The sequence below is a fragment of the Orcinus orca genome, chromosome 14 (assembly GCF_937001465.1).
Source record: "Orcinus orca chromosome 14, mOrcOrc1.1, whole genome shotgun sequence".
Taxonomy (NCBI): Eukaryota; Metazoa; Chordata; class Mammalia; order Artiodactyla; family Delphinidae; genus Orcinus; species Orcinus orca.
In genome coordinates this window covers 75,506,601-75,525,956 of record NC_064572.1, presented here as the reverse complement: position 1 = coordinate 75,525,956, position 19,356 = coordinate 75,506,601, and the positions used below count along the sequence as shown (strand labels likewise).

Below are 19,356 nucleotides of genomic sequence, written 5' to 3'. Positions count from 1 at the left end.
TAGTCTAATTTTATTTTTTACTTTGTTATTTTCTTGGCTTTTTTGGGTTTGTTTTTTTTTTGGCCGCCACAGGCGGCTTGCAGGATCTTGGTTCACGAGCCCAGGGTCGGGTGAAAGTTCCTGCAGTGGGAGTTCCAAGTCCGAACCACTGGACTAACAGAGAACCTCAGACCCCAGGGAATATTCATCTGAGTGAGGTCACGGAGTTCCTCATCTCAGCACCAAGACCCAGCTCTACCCAGTAGCCGACCAGAGCCGGAAAGCTCAGGCCAAACAACCAGTAAGACAGGAACACAATCCCACTCATAAAAAAAGAAAGAGATGGCAAAAAAATATGTCACAAATGAAAGAGCAAGGTAAAAACCTACAATGAAGAGGAAATAGGCAATCTACCTGAAAAAGAATTCAGAGTAATGATAGTAAAGAGAATCCAGAATCTCAAAAACAGAATGGAGGCACAGATTGAGAAAATACAAGAAATGTTTAACAAAGACCTAGAAGAACTAAAGAACAAACAAACAGAGATGAACAACATAACAACTGAAATGAAAAATACACTAGAAGGAATCAATAACAGAATAACTGAGTCAGAAGAATGAATAAGTGAGCTGGAAGACAAAATGGTGGAAATAACTGCCGAGGAGCAGAATAAAGAAAAAAGATTTCATTACTATCACAAGTAATGAAACTGAAACCATAATTAAAAATCTTCCAACAAACAAAAGTCCAGGACCAGATGGCTTCACAGGCAAATTCTATCAAACACTTAGAGAAGAGCTAACACCGATCCTTCTCAAACTCTTCCAAAAAATTGCAGAGGGAGAAACACTCCCATATTAATTCTACGAAGCCACCATCACCAGATACCAAAACCAGAAAAAGATATCATTAAAAAAAGAAAATTAGAGACCAATATCACTGATGAACACAGATGCAAAAATTCTGAACAAAATACTAAAAAACAGAATCCAACAGCACATTAAAAGGCTCAAGTGGGATTTACCCCAGGGATGCAAGGTTTCTTCAATGTATGCAAATCAATCAATGTAATACACCACATTAATAAATTAAGGAATAAAAACCATATGATCATCTCAATAGATGCAGTAAAAGCTTTTGACAAAATTCAACACCGATTTATGATAAAAACTCTCCAGAAAATGGGCACAGAGGAAACCTACCTCAACAAAATAAAGGCCATATATGACAAACCCACAGCAAGCATCATACTCAATGGTGAAAAACTGAAAGCATTTCCACTAAGATCAGGAACAAGACAAGGATGTCCACTCTCACCACTCTTATTCAACAGTTTTGGAAGTCCTAGCCACAGCAATCAGAGAAGAAAAAGAAATAAAAGGAATACAAACTGAAAAAGAAGAAGTAAAACTGTCACTGTTTGCCGATGACAAGATACTATACATAGAAAATCTAGAAAACTACTAGAACTAATCAGTGAATTTGGTAAGTTGCAGGATACAAAAGTAATGCACATAAATCTCTGGCATTCCTAAACACCAACAACGAAAAATCAGAAAGAGAAACTAAGGAAACACTCCCGTTTACCACTGCAAGAAAAAGAATGTAATACCTAGGAATAAACCTGCCTAAGGAGGTGAAAGACTTGTACTCAGAAGACTATAAGACAGTGATGAAAGAAATCAAAGATGACAAAAACAGAGAGACAAATATACCATATTCTTGGATTGGAAGAATCAATATTGTGAAAATGACTATACTACCCAAAGCAATCTACAGATTCAATGCAATCCCTATCAAACTACCAATGACATTCTTCACAGAATTAGAACAAAAAATTTTACAATTCGTATGGAAACACAAAAGACCCCGAATAGCCAAAGCAATCTTGAGAAAGAAAAACGGACTTGGAGGAATCAGTCTCCCTGACTTCAAATTATACCACAAAGCTACAATAATCAAGACAGTATGGTACTGGCACACAAACAGAAATATAGATCAATGGTACAAGACAGAATGCCCAGAGATAAACTCACGCACATATGGGCACCTAATTTACAACAAAGGAGGCAAGAACATACAATGGAGAAAAGACAGCCTCTTTCCCAGTGGTGCTGGGAAAACTGGACAGCTATATGTGAAAGAATGAAACTAGAACACTACCTAACACCATACACAAAAATAAACTCAAAATGGATTAAAGACTTAAATGTAAGACCAGACACTATAAAACTCTTAGAGGAAAACATAGGAAAAACACTCTTTGACATAAACCTCAGCAAGATCTTTTTTGACCCACCTCCTAGAGTAATGGAAATAAAAACAAAAATAAACAAATAGGACTTAACTAAACTTAAAAGCCTTTGCACAGAAAAGGAAGCAATAAAGAAGACAAAAAGATAACCCTCAGAATGGGAGAAAATATTTGCAAATGAAACAACAGACAAAGGATTGATCTCAAAAATATACAAACAGCTCATGAAGCTCAATATCAAAAAAACAAACAATCCAGTTAAAAAATGGGCAGAATACCTAGACATTTCACCAAGGAAGACATACAGATGGCCAAGAGGCAAATGAAAAGATGCTCAACAACACTAATTATTAGAGAAATGCAAATCAAAACTAGAACGAGGCATCACTTCACACCAGTCAGAATGGCCATCATGAAAAAAATCTACAAACAACAAATGCTGGAGAGGGTGTGGAGAAAAGGGAACCCTCTTGCACTGTTGGTGGGAATGTAAATTGATACAGCGACTATGGAGAACAGTATGGAGGTTCCTTAAAAAACTAAAAATAGAACTACCATATGACCCAGCAATCCCACTAGTGGGCATATACCCTGAGAAAACCATAATTCAAAAAGAGACATGTACCACAATGTTCATTGCAGCACTATTTACAATAGCCAGGACATGGAACCAACCTAAATGTCCATCGACAGATGAATGGATAAAGAAGATGTAGCACATATATACACTGGAATATTACTCAGGCATACAAAGAAATGAAATTGAGTTATTTGTAGTGAGGTGGATGGACCTAGAGTCTGTCATACAGAGTGAAGTAAGTCAGAAAGAGAAAAACCAATACCATATGCTAACACATATATATGGAATGTAAAAAAAAAAAAAAATGGTACTGCTGAACCTAGTTTCAGGGCAGGAAAAGTGACAGACATAGAAAATGGACTTGAGGACATGGGGTGGGAGGGCAAAGCTGAGGAGAAGGGAGAGTAGCATCGACATACATACACTACCAAATGTAAAATGGTTGGTGGAAGCAGCAGCATACCACAGGGAGGTCAGCTCAGTGCTTTGTGATGACCTAGAAGGGTGGGATAGGGTGGATGGGAGGGAGGCTCAAGAGTAGGACATGTGTATGCATATGGCTGATTCATTTTGTTGTGCAACAGAAACTAACACAGTATTGTGAAGCAATTATACTCCAATAAAGATCTATTAAAAAAACAATTATACTAATGGCAAGAAAATGGAAAGATGTTTTCATTCTAAGAAAGAGCAAGGCAAGATATACTCTCTCACCACTCCTATTCAACATTTTACTGGAAGTCCTAGTTAGTGCAATAAGACAAGAAAAGGGAATAAAAGATATACAAAATGGTAAGGAATAAATAAAACTGTCTTTTTTCACACATGACATGATGGCCTATGTAAGAAATCCCAAACAATCAACAACAACAACAAAAAAAAAAAACACTCCTGGAACTAATAAGTAATTATGGCAAGGTTGTAGGATATGAGGTTAATATGCGAAAGTCAATCGCTTTCTTACATATTAACAATGAACAACTTATACCTGAAATAAAGACACAACACTTATATAGCACCCGCACAAAACTGAAATAGGTATAAATCTAACAAAATATGTCTAAGATCTATATTGGGAAAATTACAAAACTTTGATGAAAGAAATCAAAGAGATAAATAAAGGGGTAGGCCATATATAATACATGGATAGGACGATTCACTACTGTCAAGATGTCAGTTCTTCCCAGCTTAGTCTATATATTCAATGCAATCCCATCAAAATTCTCAGAAGAATAGCCAACACAATACTGAGAGAGAGGAATAAATTCACAGAACTAACGCTACTTGACTTCAAGACTTACTATAAAGCTACAATAATAAAAACAGTGTGGTACTGGGGAGAGAACAGACACATAGATCAATGGAACAGAAAAATAAGCCCAGAAATAGACTCACAAATAGTCAACTAACTTCTGACAAAAGAACAAAAACAACTCAAGAGAGAGAGGACAGTCATTTCAATAAATGGTGCTGAAACAACTGGACATCCACATGCAAAAAAAAAAAAGGAGTTTGACAGATCTTACACCTTCTACAAAAATTAACACAAAATGAATCATAGGCCTAAATGTAAAATGAAAACTATAAAACTCCTAGAAGATAATATAGAAGAAAATCTGGGTGACCGTGAGTTTACTGATGACTTTTTAGATACAGCACCAAAAGCACAAATCATGAAAGAAAAAAATGATAAGCTGGGTTTCATTAAAATTAAAAACCTTGACTCTGTGAAAGACACCATTCGGAGAATGAAACAGTAAGCCACAGACTCGGAGAAAATATTTGTAGCAAATACCTGATAAAGGAACTGAATCCAAAATATAAAAAGAACTCTTAAAACTCAATGATTAGAAAACAAACAACTCAATTAAATTTGGCAAAAGGTCTGAACAGATACCAAAGAAGACACACAGATGGCAAAATAAGCATATGGAAAAATGCTCATTATAGGTCATTAGGGAATTACAACTTAAAACAATGAAATACCACTACCTATTAGAACGGATAAAATTCAAAACACTGACACCAAATGCTAGCAAGGATGCAGAGCAACATTCATTGCTGGTGGGAATGAAAAACAGTACAACCACTCTTACAGAACTAAACATACTCATAAAAATAAACACTCTTACCACACAATCCAACAATTGCACTCATTGGTTGAAATTTTATGTCCACACAAAAAACTGCAAGTGGATGTTTATAGCAACTTTATTCATAACTGTCAAAACTTGGAAACAACCAAGATGTTCTTCAACAGGTGAATGGATAAACAACTGTACCACATCCATACAACAGAACATTATTCAGTGATAAAAGAAATGGGCTATTAAGCCATGAAAAGATTTGGAGGAACCTTAAATGCAATCTAAATGCACTTAGCAATCTAAGTGAAAGAAGCCAATCTAAAAAAGGATTTATACTGTATGATTCCAACTATATAACATTCTGGTAAAGGCAAAAACAATGAAGACAGTAAAAATATCAGTGGTTGCCAGAGGTTGGGCAGGGAGAGAGGGAGATGAGCACAAATGATTTCTAGAGCAATTGAAACTATTCTATATGATACAGTAGCAGTGGAATATGTCATTATACATGGTGCAAACCCACTGGACCAACAACACAAAAGTAAATCCTAATGTAATCTATGGACTTTAGTTAATAATAATGTATCAATATTGACTCATCAATTGTAACAAACGTACCACACTAATGCAAGATGTTAATAATAGAGGGACTTGGGGCGGGGAAGATGTGGTAGTATTGGGGAAATCTCCATACCTTTTGCTCACTTTTCTTTAACCTAAAACTGTTCTAAAAACTAAAGTCTATTAATTAAAGGACAACAAAATAAAATGGTGGTGATAAAATCTGCAGTTGCTTTTCCAGATATGATATCTTTACTGCAATAAATAAACCCTACCCTTAGTACCTGGTAAGCAGATAATTTTTTAAAATATATGAATTGTAAAGTGGGATCCGGGTTTCTCACTTTCTAAAGGAATTTACAAATATGGAAGACAGGTCTAAAATAAATCCTGTCATGTTGTATTACATCATTATGCAGTTTAGACAGACAGGGTTTAGACAGACAGACATATATACAGAGACAGAGCAATATACCCACTTCTATAAATAAGTATAAACATGTGTGTCTTTGTAAATTTTCTGGCTCCATCTTCTGATAGGGTCTATAAACACATCAAAAAGTAATAAACATACCTAGTCCCCTAATCTTGGTTTTTAAATACCATTCTCTACTAAAAGTAATCTAGGTTCCTTGGGGGAAATGACTTACTCCAGCAGGGAAACTACAAGATGTAAACAGAAATTTTTTTTTTTTTTTTTTTGCATCTGTGCCAGAAAGTGTAGAAATGCACTAGAGTGACTGGGGACATGTCTAAAGAATAGAGGAGTCTTACTGAAAGAAGCTCACAATGGCCAAATCTGGGACACTTTGAACACCAAAATAAAGAATAGTAATTGATAATAGAACATTGATTAAAATAAAAATCCATCAATTGATACTGATATAAGTGAACACACAACCTGGGATATTTACAAGGAATAATATTACAATATCACCATTTGGTCACCATCACAGTGATAACAAGAATGATCAATAGATGCTAAAACTAGTGTGTAAAAGTTTAATGAGAAACAAAATATTTACATAGTCTCAAAGTATCTCCACACGGCGTTTATTAATTTAAAAAGGAAAAATTGTATCTTTACAGTGGAGAAACCTGGAAACACTTTAACCATTACTTTAACCAAGATACGAAAGTTAACCTCTGCATGAAAGTCCATAGCAGCCTCATTCAAAATAGTCCAAAGTGAAAACAACCCAAATGTCCATCAACTGATGAGTGGATTAACAATATGAGGTATATTCATACAATGGAATATTATTCAGCCATAAAAAAGAATTAAGTACAGAAATATACTACAGCATGGATGAACCCTGAAAAATTATGCTAAGTGAAAGAAGCCAGATGCAAAATGTCACATACTGTACATTCCATTTATATGAAATATTGAGAATAGGCAAATCTATAGAAACAGAAAGTAGGTTACCGGTTTCCAGGAAATGGAGGGAAAGGGTATAGGAAAGTATAGGATTTCTTTTTGCGGTGATGGAAATGTTCTGGAATTATTGATGGTTGCATAACACTATGGATATACTAAAAACCACTGAATTGTACACTTGAAATGATTACAATGGAGAATTTTATGTTATATGAATTTTATTTCAGTAAAAGTTTTTTCCCCAAAAAAAAAAAAATTCATAGAACACATTTTAGTGATCTAAAATGCAAACTTTAGTGATCAAAATGCAAACCCTGAATCTAATCATGAGGAAACATTAGACTCACCACTTTTCTTTTTTAGTATTTCTAGAAGTATAGTTGAAATCTTTTTTTTAACTTGAAAAAACTGGAAAAAATACCAAATTTATAATTACAGTTGCAAGTTGTAAATGATAATGTTTAATATGTTCCTTATGTGTTAAAACATATTGTGCTCTTATTATTGTGTTTTAAAGAAACACAATAATAGAGAAAACGACTTCAACAATAGGACAAGAAAATTTGAGGTCTCTACTATCACAGAAAACCCTTGACAGAGAAGAAAAAAATGAAGATGTGGGCTCCTACTACAAGCTCTACAAACATATATGTGCAAAAAACGTTATGAGACACCTCATCTAACAAGACTAACAAATCAAGACCATAATGGCCCTGGTACTCAAAATCATTACAGCAAATTAAAAGTCTCTTAGCAAAGGATAATACAGTACTAATTAATAAAACATCCTAACAATACAAAAGGAATCATTTTTGAGAAATGGGAATTCCTATAAATACAGGATGTTTTAGATAGTGCTTCGGTGGTACTATATTAATTCTGTACTTTAAAAAATCTTTGCAATCATATATACTTGAAATATGTTTTCATATTAATGCTAATCTGGTTACATGAAATGATTTCTTCTAGCTTCTTAAATTTGGTATAATGAGACTTATTTTTACATTAAAGTATTCAAAGCTAGTTTATTAAACTATCAAGTTTTTGTGATTTCCTAAAAATGTAGCTGTCAGAGGTTTTGGAAAATGATATAAGACAATTTTATAAATATGTTATTAGTTACTTATATTCTACTAAATACTGATGAACACGCTATTCATGATGTTTATCCTTGACAATTTCTCTGCATAATGAGTGTCTGAAATATAGTATATATGTATACTATATTTGTACTGCATACATATATGCATTTGTTGAATATATAACTAAAATAATTATTTCATAGGGTATATACATTACATATGGGTGTGTGAATGTATTCAAATTTAGGAGAAACTGTCAAAAGGTTTTTCAAATGCTTCTACTGGTTTATACACACTTGGATTATCAATATTGTAAATTTTAACCATTTAAGTGGATGTGTAGTGGTACCTGAATTTAAATTACCCTGTGGCTAATAAGGTTGAGCAACTTTTAAAATGCGTTTTGGTCATTTGGATATCCTTTCGTTCAAGTCGCTTGCCCATTTTCTCTTGAGTCATCTGACATTTTCTTGTTGATCTGTAGTACTTCTCTACATATTCGGGAATAGAGACCTTTGTTGACTTTACGTGTTGCAAATATCTCCTACACTGCAGCTTGCCTTTTCACCTTCTCAGTGATATTTTTTAGACATACATAGTTCAGTCTATCATTTTTCCTTTATTAAGAGTATTATTTAAATACTATTTTTAAAGTCTTTCTTTGCCAATAAAAGCAAAGATATTTACCCGTTATCTTCTACAATATTTATTATTTTACATTCCATACTTAGATTTACAATTGATCTGAAACTAATTTGTGTATGATTTGAAGCAGGGCCCCAAATTCATTTCTTTCAATTGTATACCAATTGGCCCAGAATAATTTATTGAAAAAACGACTCTGTAGTGCCAACTTTGTTACACTAAGTGCCAATAAATGTGTAGGTCTGTCTGGGGAACTCCTATTTGCTACAATGGTCTATGTCGCTATCTTTGCAGCAACACTTAATTACTGTAGCTTCGAATTCATGAAATCTAGTAGAGAAGTCTTCCAGCTTTGTTCTTCTAAAAGTTTTGGTTTAGCTATGATTGGTCTTTCGCATTTTCATATAAATTTTTAAATAAGCATGTCAATTTCTATAAGAAAAACACTTTCTGCAATTTTGTTTTGGGATTACGTTAAATCTAAACATCAATTTGGACAGAATAGGTATCTCTACAATATTGTTTCAATTAATTATCATTATGTATCTTCCATTTATTTAGGTCTTCAATTTCTCACATGGTTTTTGAGTTTTCTATGGAAAGATCCTGTGTATATGTCATTAAATTTACATCTCAGGTTGTTGATGTTCTGATGATAAACTGTACTGTTTTTATGGTATTGCTTTTAAATTGTATTTAAAATTGTATTGCTTTTAAATCATCATTTTCTAATTGTTCCTGGTATACAGAATTATATTGGATTGGTTTTCTTTATATTGACCTTATATCAAGCAACCTATTACCCATATATCTTTTATACTCTGTTATTCCCTTTAACTTTAATTGTATTATTGCACTGGCTGGAAATGCCAATACAATGTTGAATAGAAACAGTGATAGTAGCCACTCTTATTCATTCCTAAACATAAGGAAAATTTTTCAACATTACACTATAATGTTTGCAATAAAGTTTTTCTATTGGTTTGTACGTTTTACCACACAAATAGTTTGCTTCTATTCCTATTGTATTTGAGTTTTCATCATGAATACTTGTTAAATTTTATCTAAATTTTCCTTTGCAACATTTGAGAAGATTATATGCCTTCACTTCTTTATTCTTTTAATGTGTTAATTACTCTGATTTTATGAATTTTTAATTTACCTTATATTCTTAGAGTGAACCCAAATGATGTATAAATACTTTTATACTTTTTGTATATTTTCTAAGCAGCATAGGGCTAGGTTTTATTTTTATACCCAGTCCAAAAATCTTTAGCTTTGACTGGAATATTTGTCTCCTACATTCAGTGTAACTGGAATATTTACTTCCTCACATTTAGTATAATTATGACATATTTGGAGTTAAATATACCATCTTCCTTTATATTTCTCCCAACTTTACTTTGTTCCCTTTCTATTCCTTTCTTGTTTTCTTCCAAATGCATTAAGTACTATTCTCATTTTTCCCTTTACTCACCTGTTGGATATACAGTGTTTTACTTTTATTTTTTGTTGTTACCTAATGATTACAGTATAAATCCTTAACTATTAATGTCTACTATAAATTAGTTTTTTATCAATTCCCATATGATACAAGGACCTTAGTAATGTTGAACACCATTTACCCTTCTTCCTGATTTATGTGCTGCTATTATCATCCATTTAAATTTTGTATATATTTAAGCCTCTATTACTATTATAGTATTATATAATAAATAATCACTTAAATATACCCTTTCCATTTCTCTCTTCCTTCTAGTATCTAGGATCATTTTTCTTCGACGTCAATATTTTGAAGATCTATTTAGCATTTTCTTTATTTATTTAGTGTTTGCTGTATTGCAGGTCTGCTGCTGTCAAATTCATCTTGTTTTTCTGAAAAGTCCATGTTTTCCTTCCATTTTTTAAGGGTTTTTCACTGGGTGAAGAACTTTGGACTGATATTTTCCTTCAGCCATTTGAAGACACCATGTCTTCTAGATTCCGGTTTTTCAGTTAAAAAACCAGTTGTCAGTCTTAGTGTTGCTTCTTTAAAGAGAATATGCGTTTTTCCCCTCTGGCTGCTTTTCTAATTCTATTTGGGTTTTCATAAGTTTTACAGTGATATTTCTAGGTGTAAGTTTCTTTGTACTCACCCCCTTGGTACTCAAAGAATTTCTTCAATTTGTAGCTAGCTATCCTTTGTCACTTTTGAAAATTCTCAGTCATTTAAGACTTCAAACAATGCTCCACATTATCTTCTCAATCCTCTTCTTCTGGACCTCAATTATATGCATGTTAGAACATTTCCACAAGTCCCTTATATTTCTTTCCCTGTTTTATTTTTCATTCTTTGTCTTTCTTTATTTCAACATGGGTATTTCCTTCTGACCCATCTTCCATTTCATTAATCCCCCCTCAGCTGTGTCTAACCTGCTGTAAACATATCCAAAGAATTCTTAATTCATTTAATCTACTTTCCATTTCTATAACTTCCATTTCATTCTTTAGTAAACGTTTCCAGTTGTCTGTTAATATTTTCCTACCTTATATTTTAATTCCTTCATCATAAAATCCTAATTATTTTAATATTTCTGTCTGAAAATGCCATTATCCTATAGGTATATTTCAAATGGCTGGGTTTTTTTCATGGCTTTTCTTTTCCTAAACCTTATTTTTTGTTTTGTAACAAATATTGTATATGAAATAATTTGAGGCTCTGTATGATACTGTCTTCCTCAAGAGAGGATTTACTTTTGCTCTGCCACAAGTTAGACTATGGGCAGAGCACCAAAACAAATGAAAGACCATGATGATTCAAAGATAAGTTTATACTCACTCATAGGTTTAGAACTTCAGGAACCAGACTACATTGTGAAGTGTGTAACAAGACCCCTATTCCTTGGCACACCTAGAAATCCACTTTGGTCCTCCATATTGATTGACGAAAGCTCTGCTCAGTTTCTCAGGCAGTTTTCAGGATTTATAATTGTCTCAAGGACAAAAGTTGTGCAAAATGCCAATCATACCTCCCTTTTCATTCTACCTCTCCTTAATCTTGACCAACAAATAGGACTGTCTTTATAGTCCTATGATGCCTTAAAAAGATGTAACTCCTAATTTTTCTCAGTGGAAATAGTAGTCCAGAATAATCCATTTCCCCATTGAAAAAGAATTTCTCTAAACACACATTTACTAATAGCTCAGCAAGGTAGCCTATCTACTAAAATATAATACTGCATTTTATTAAACTAAAAAAATGAAAATTAGGAAAATTACCCAAAGGAAAAGTCTTCATTTTTTTAATTTCATCTTCCTTTTTTTAAATAAAGTGTAAATTACAATATATGTTTGAAAGTGACAGTGAAGAGGATAGAACAAATCACAATTTGGTGGAAAACTGTATTTCATTTAAACATATGAAGTAATTTCATATAAGTTTAAAAGAATGTTTAGTGTTTAAAAACAAAAAGGGGGTCACTTCCCAGGCCCTACAAAAGAAAATGAGTACAACAAGAATTCTATTTTAAAACTTGTATACCTAGAAAAATCAATAAGCAATTCACTAAATAGAAAACACGAGTGCAAATGAACACATAAAAATATGCTTATTCACTATAGCAATCAGGGTATGCACATTAAAATATCAGTACAATACCATTCATATCCACTGCACTGGCAAAAGGAAAATATCCTCATAATTACCAAGCATTGGTGAGACTACGAAGAAACAAGGACACTTATACCCTGCTGGTGGAAGTGTACATTATCACAGTGACTTGAGAAGCAATTAGGCAACGGGTAGTAAAGTTAAGGATGTGAATATCCTCACATACAGCAATTTCACTTTTAGGTATGTACCCTAGAGAAACTCTGGCATATGTGAAATGACGAGTACAAGATGTACAACGTACTTCTGCCCAATCTACTCACCAAGTCTTAGTGTTAACTTCATACTTATAAAGGTCATCTACCAATCCATATTTGTTGCCTGGTAATGCTTTATAGCCTCCATGAACATAAATGGACTTTGTTATTTCATCATACACACTGGTATGGCCATATCCACCTTGAACAATAGCTCCTTTAGTTTCCGGAACAAGCCAAGTGTTTGATGCTGTAAGAGAAAGAAGATAAATCATGAACTCAAATAGTATTTAGAAATAAAACTAATATACCACCAAACTACCAACAAGTTCATTCTCATACCACATTTTATGAGTAAAGTATACCTAATAATCATTTAATTAAAAAACATTATTAAATATGTGCTAGGTGGTTAAGAATCTGCCTGCCAATGCAGGGCACACGGGTTCAATCCCTGGTCTGGGAAGATCCCACATGCCACAGAGCAACTAAGCTCATGTGCCACAACTACTGAGCCTGCACTCTAGAGTCCGTGAGACACAACTATTGAGCCCACGTGCCACAACTACTGAAGCCCGTGTGCCTAGAGCCCATGCTCCGCAACAAGAGAAGCCACCACAATGAGAAGCCCGCGCACCACAACAAAGAGCCAATGCATCCAAAATAAATAAATAAATTTATTTTAAAAATAAATAAATATGTGCTAGTTAGTTACTATGTTGGGTGCTAGGAATTGAAGGTAAGTAAGACTGGTCTTTTTGCAAATTTTAATTAAACTCTGAAATATTGAAAATACCTAATTTTTGTATGTGAGAGAGAAAATGAAAACTTTATTCTCACATACATTTCTGTATTTGTAAACAAACCTGAAAAAAAAGACTTAACAAATAGTTTATGAGAGCCTATTATGTCACAGGCTCTGAGTTTAGTCACTGATATTACAAAGACTAAAATTAAGATATGACTCTTGCCCTTAACAATTTTTAGCACTCTGCTGGTCTTTTATCTCTTGGTTATGAGTCCCACTGTCCCTTCTAAGAGTGCTTTGTATTATTGATAAAAACCTAAAAATTAAATTTCCAAGACTTGCTGACAGATGTGTTACCGTCAGGTTCCACCAATGAAAGTACTGGGGAGAGCTTAGAAGGCAAAAGGAAGAAAGATTCTGCTTTCTTCTCTAACAGAAGGAACAGGTAGGTGACTACAGTAGGTAACGGCAGTGGTGGTTTTATAGCAACAGCAGCAGGGGTACCACCTGCGCAGTGGCAGCAGTAGCACCTACAGTAAGTAGCTCAATTACAGATGTGGTCCTAAGCTCCAGCCTGGGTATGTAGCAGCTCCAGATTTCTGGGTGATCCCCTCATTTTGGTGTCTCTAGTATTTTGGTAATTAACTCCCTATATTAAGTTCCCATTCTGCTTGATATATCTAGAAGGGACTCTTATTTCTACAGCAAATTCACTAAAACAAGCCCCAATCATATGAAAGACATGTTTTTAAAAATAAGACGAAAATACACATCTCCTTGGCCTTAAAAAATTTAGATTACAAAGAGCAACTCTACAGAAATCTATTATTAGTCTTTAAATATCCACCCGGACCACACTTCCATCTTCCCCCTAACTTTTCACCTCAACTTTGTCATACTAGACAACTCACTGAAAATACTCAAAGCAAATAACAGAAAATAAAGATGATACTTAAAAATTCTTCACACTTATACAATTTTAAGGTAGTGTAGAATGTGATACTTCAACAGTCATAAAAGTAGTCATAAAAGAAGTATAAAAGAAGTATCAAAAAGGGTTGTTAAAGCCAATTTTACTTAGAGAAAACTAAACATATTTGAAGAAATTTCAGAGTACTCTTGCAACTAATGGGCATTACATTTTGGAAGTAATTTCCAAAGAATGAAGTTAATAATAACTTAGGAACAATTTCTTTAATATACTTCAAACACTTATTAAAGCCATATATATATATAGCCAAACTGAAGGTTTTTATGTTTTTATTCACTCTCTTTTTAACAAAAAAAGATAAATATACTTCTTATCAAAAAATATTGTAGCAATAAAACGTTGTATAATGCAAAAGTGAATGTTACCTTCTGCTCTAGCCCACTATCTAGAGGTATTTTTCACAAATTGTTATGTTCAGAATATTTTCAAACTATAATTCTGAATGTTTTATTACAATATACAAAACAAATGTATATGACTTGCATGTACATACATACCTGTAAATATCTGTACCAAAAAATCATGCTATTTTACAACTATTTTTTCACTTAACATCTGGGACATCTTTTCAGGTCCCATTTTTCATTTTTTATCAGCTAAATTCCATTGTATTGATGATACATAACTTATTTAAGTAACTCTACATTGTGACTCATTTAGGTTTCAATTTGTTCTTAAAAACAATGATGGCATAAACTAAAAGTTGCTCTGGATCCACTTTAACAGACCTCAGAAGCAATCCCCCAAAATGCTTACACTGGAAGCTTAACCCCATGTTAGTACAAAGTCCAACACTCTTTAAAGGAATACAGCAAAGTCCAGCAGCCAACAAGGTAAAAACATACAATGCTCAAAATGCATTAAAAAATTAACAGGCACAGAGGGCAAAGAAAATATGACCCATAACAAGAAGAAAAATCAATCAATAGAGACAGAAATAACAAGGACGACAGAATTAAAAGCTATTGTAAAAAAGCTATTGTAAATATACTCAAATATGTTCAATAATGTTACAGAAAACATGAACATGATAAGGGAAAAATGGAAGATAAAAAAGACTCAAACAGAACTCCTGGAAATGAAAAATACATTGTATAGAATTAACACAAGGTTAGATACTCTGGGAGAAAAGAACAATGAATTTAAAATATAGAAATAGAAACTATCCAAAATGAAGCACAGAAAAAAACAAACAAAAACCCTGAAAAAAAATGAACAGAATATCAGGGACCTGTATGACAATGTCAAGTAGTCTAATCTACTATGATAGAAGTCCAAGAAGTGTGGTGGTAAGGTAGACAGAAATGATGTTTGAAAAAATAGTTTCTCAAATTTAATGAAATCTATAAATCCACAAAACAAAGAAGGTCAATGGTATACAAGCAGGAGAAAAAAAAAAAGAAATAAAGAAACCCACGCCAAGGAATAGCATGAAGTGATTAAGATGCACAAGCAGAACAAAAATAAGAATGCCACTTGACTTCTCAACAGAAAGCATGCAAGTCAGAAGACAGTGAAGTTACACTTTTAAACTACTGAGAATTATTAACCCAGAATTCTATACCAAAAAATAACTATCAAAGTAGAATTCTATACCCCACAAAATATTTTCCAAAAGTGAAAGTAAAACAAAACCTTTTTCAGATAAAGGAAAAAAAAACCCACAGAGAGAATATATTATTGCAGACTTGCCCTATAAAAAAGTGACCAAAATAAGTTTAAGCTGAATGAAAATGATACTTGAAACCAGCCAGAATCTGGATTTATAGAGATGAATGAGGAGTATAGGAAATATCTGATATGTGGGTAGGTATTAAAGGTGTCATTTCTCATCTTCCCTCTCAGTACCTGATAATTAAGTGTCCAAAACAAAAAGTATAACAATTTTGTTATGGTCTTCATAACATACGAGATATGATATTAAAAGAGGGAAATGCAGGGATACTAGTCTGAGTTTCTGACACTATATGTGAAGTGGTAGAACATTAATTAAAGGTAGAATCTGAAAAGATAAATAAGCATACTGTAAACTCTAGAGTAACCTCTACAAAAGTAAAATTTAAAAGTACTTATTAATAGTCCCACAGATTCAAGAAGCTGAGCAAACCATGAATAGGATAAATTCAAAGAAATTCACACCACAATGAAATCGCTGAAAACTAAAAGTGCAGAAAACATCTCAGAAGCAGCTACAGAAAAATAACAAATTACCTATAGGGGAACAACAGTTAATGACTATGATTTTATCCTAAGAAACCATGCAGGAGAGAAGGAAGTGCTGAAAAATAACTATAACTATAAAAATAACTATAACTCAGGATTCTATACCTAGCAAAAATATTCTTTAGTGATGAACATAAAATGAATAGATTCTCAGATGTAAAAAGAATTAAGCTGATCCACTGCCAGCAGACCTACTCTAAAGGAAATACTAAAATAAGTTCTTCAGGCAGAAACGACAACAGAAGGAAACTGGGACTGAAAGAGGACAATTTATCATTAGAACCAACAATTCTAATTGTGTAAACACCCAGTAACATAACATCTAAATGAGTGAAATATACATGTAAAATAGATAACCAACAAGGACCTACTGTATATAGCACAGGGAACTATACTCAATATTTTGTAAGAACCTATTAGGGAAAAGAATCTGAAAAAAATAGATATATATGTATACATAACTGAATCTCTTTGCTCTATCCCTGAAACTAACACAACACTGCAAATAACTATACTTCAATTAAAATTAATTAATTTTAATTATATAGTAAAAAATTAAAAATAAGTAAATGAGTGAAGCAAAAACTAATAGAACTTAAAAATGAAATAGATATATCCATAATCATAACTGGAGGTTTCTATACTGGTTTTTCAAGAACTAAGAAAAATACTGAACAGAATATCAATAACGATACAGAAGACGTGAATAACTCCATCAACCATAATATAATTGGCGTTTATAGAACACCCCAACCAACTAGAGCAGAATGCAGATCTTTTCAAATTCACATGTAACATTCACCAACGTAGACCATATTCTGGGTCAGAAAATAAGACTCAAGAAAAATTTTAACTGTAAAAAACATAGTCTTTGACAATAATAGAATTAAACAAGAAATAATGGCAAGAAAGATATCGGGAAAATCTTCATATATTTGAATCAAACAAAATACTACTAAACAACCCAGGAGCCAAAGGAAAAAAACACACACAAAAAAATAGAAAACATTTTGAACTAAATGGCAACAAAAAATGCAACATTTCAAAATGTGTGGGATACAGCTAAAGCAGTACTTAAAGCAGTCATTCTCAACAGTGGTTCCCTAAAGCATCAATTGGCATTACCTGGAAGCTTTTTAAAAATGCAAATTCCCTGGCACCAATCCTGACATAATCAATAAGAAAATCAGGGATTAGGGCACAGCAATCTATTTTAACAACCTTCTAGGTGATTCCTATGCATCAAGTGTGAGAACTACTGGCTTAGAAGGAAATTTATAACGATACTTATATTTTTAAAAAGAAGAAAAAGGGCTTCCCTGGTGGCGCAGTGGTTGAGAGTCCACCTGCTGATGCAGGGGACACGGGTTCGTGCCCCAGTCCGGGAAGATCCCACATGCCGTGAAGCGGCTAGGCCCGTGAGCCACGGCCGCTGAGCCTGCGCGTCCGGAGCCTGTGCTCCGCAACGGGAGAGGCCACAACAGTGAGAGGCCCGCGTACCGCAAAAAAAAAAAAAAAAGAAGAAAAAGGTCTCAATCTCAATTCAATGATCTATTCTTCCATCTTAAGAAAACAGTAAAACAAGAGCAAATAAAACTCAAAGAAGAAAAGAAATGTAACAAAGCATTGATCAATATGATAGAAAACAGGAAACAAAAGCTGGTTATTTGAAAAGGTCAATAAAATTGAGTAACCTATTAATCTCTAGTCAGACAAGAAAAATAGGACACACGTAACTCATATCAGATATAAGAGGAGACACCACTACAGATTTCACAAATATTAAGTATAAGGGAATATAATGAACAGCTTTATGCCAATAAGTTTAACATCTTAAATGATATGGACATATTACTTAAAAACACAAACTACCAATTCTCATTCAAAAAGAAATTGATAAGTTGAATACTGCTAACAGTTATTAAAGAAAATAAATGCCATAGTCAAAATCTTTCCTACAAAGAAAGCTTCTGGGCCAGATAGTTTCACGGGTGAACTCTACCAAACATTTAAGAAAGAAATAATACCAATTCTACACAAACTCTTACAGAAAATAGAATAGAAACACTCCCCAAATTTAACACTCCCCATTTTACCACTCCCCAAATCATTTTACCATTACAGCCTGGAAAAGCAGACAAAGACATTACAAGAAAAGTAAACTATAGTCCAATATCTCTTATGAGCATAAACATAAAAATCCTTAATAAAATTTTTGCAAATCAATTCTAGCAGTATATGAAAAGGGTAATACATTATGGCTAAGTGGGATTTATCCAAGAATGCAATAGTGGCTTAACATCTGAAAGTCAATGTCATTCACCATATTAAGAAATCAAAGAAAATAAAAGAACAAATGATCTTCTCAATAGATGCAGAAAATTATTTAACAAAATTTAACATTATTCATGAAAAATACTCAGCAAACTAGGAATAAAAGCGAATTTCCTCCACCTGATAAAAGGCATTAAAAAACATACCGCTAATGTAATACTACAGTAATTAAAAGACTGGAGCTTTCCCTTCTAAAATATGAAAAAAAAGACAGGAATATCTGCTCTCGCTACCTCTACTCAATATTGTACCAGAGATCCTAGCAGTATAATAATAAAGTTATATAGATTGAAAAGGAAGAAGAATGTTTATTAGCATGAGCGTAACACATGATCATCTATAGAGAAAATAAGAAAGAATCTACCAAAAAGCTACAAGGAATAGTAAGTGTGTTCAGCAAAGTTGTAGGGTGCCAAATGCTGAAATATACCATGCCCATGAGTTAGAAGACTCAATACTGTTAAAGGCTCAATTTTCCCCTTTATAGATGTAATGCAACCCCAATTAAAATCCCTACATGCTTTTTCTTAATAAACTGACAAGCTGATTCTAAATTTTACATGGCAATGTGAAGGACCTAGAAGAGTCCAAAACTTTTGAAAACAAAACAAACAAAAACAAATGATGGAGGACTGACACTGCCTG

The 19,356-nt window shown here is 33.2% G+C and overlaps 1 protein-coding gene across 2 annotated transcripts in view; it reads right to left on the bottom strand.

Moving 5' to 3' along the window:
• ATRNL1 (attractin like 1) overlaps positions 1–19,356 on the bottom strand; it is a 706,327-nt gene that overhangs the window by 602,773 nt on the left and 84,198 nt on the right. For both annotated transcript variants that reach the window (XM_049697036.1, XM_049697035.1), the window contains exon 9: positions 12,482–12,665. In XM_049697036.1, coding sequence (XP_049552993.1) covers positions 12,482–12,665 — 184 coding nt within the window. The remainder of the gene's footprint in view (positions 1–12,481; positions 12,666–19,356) is intronic.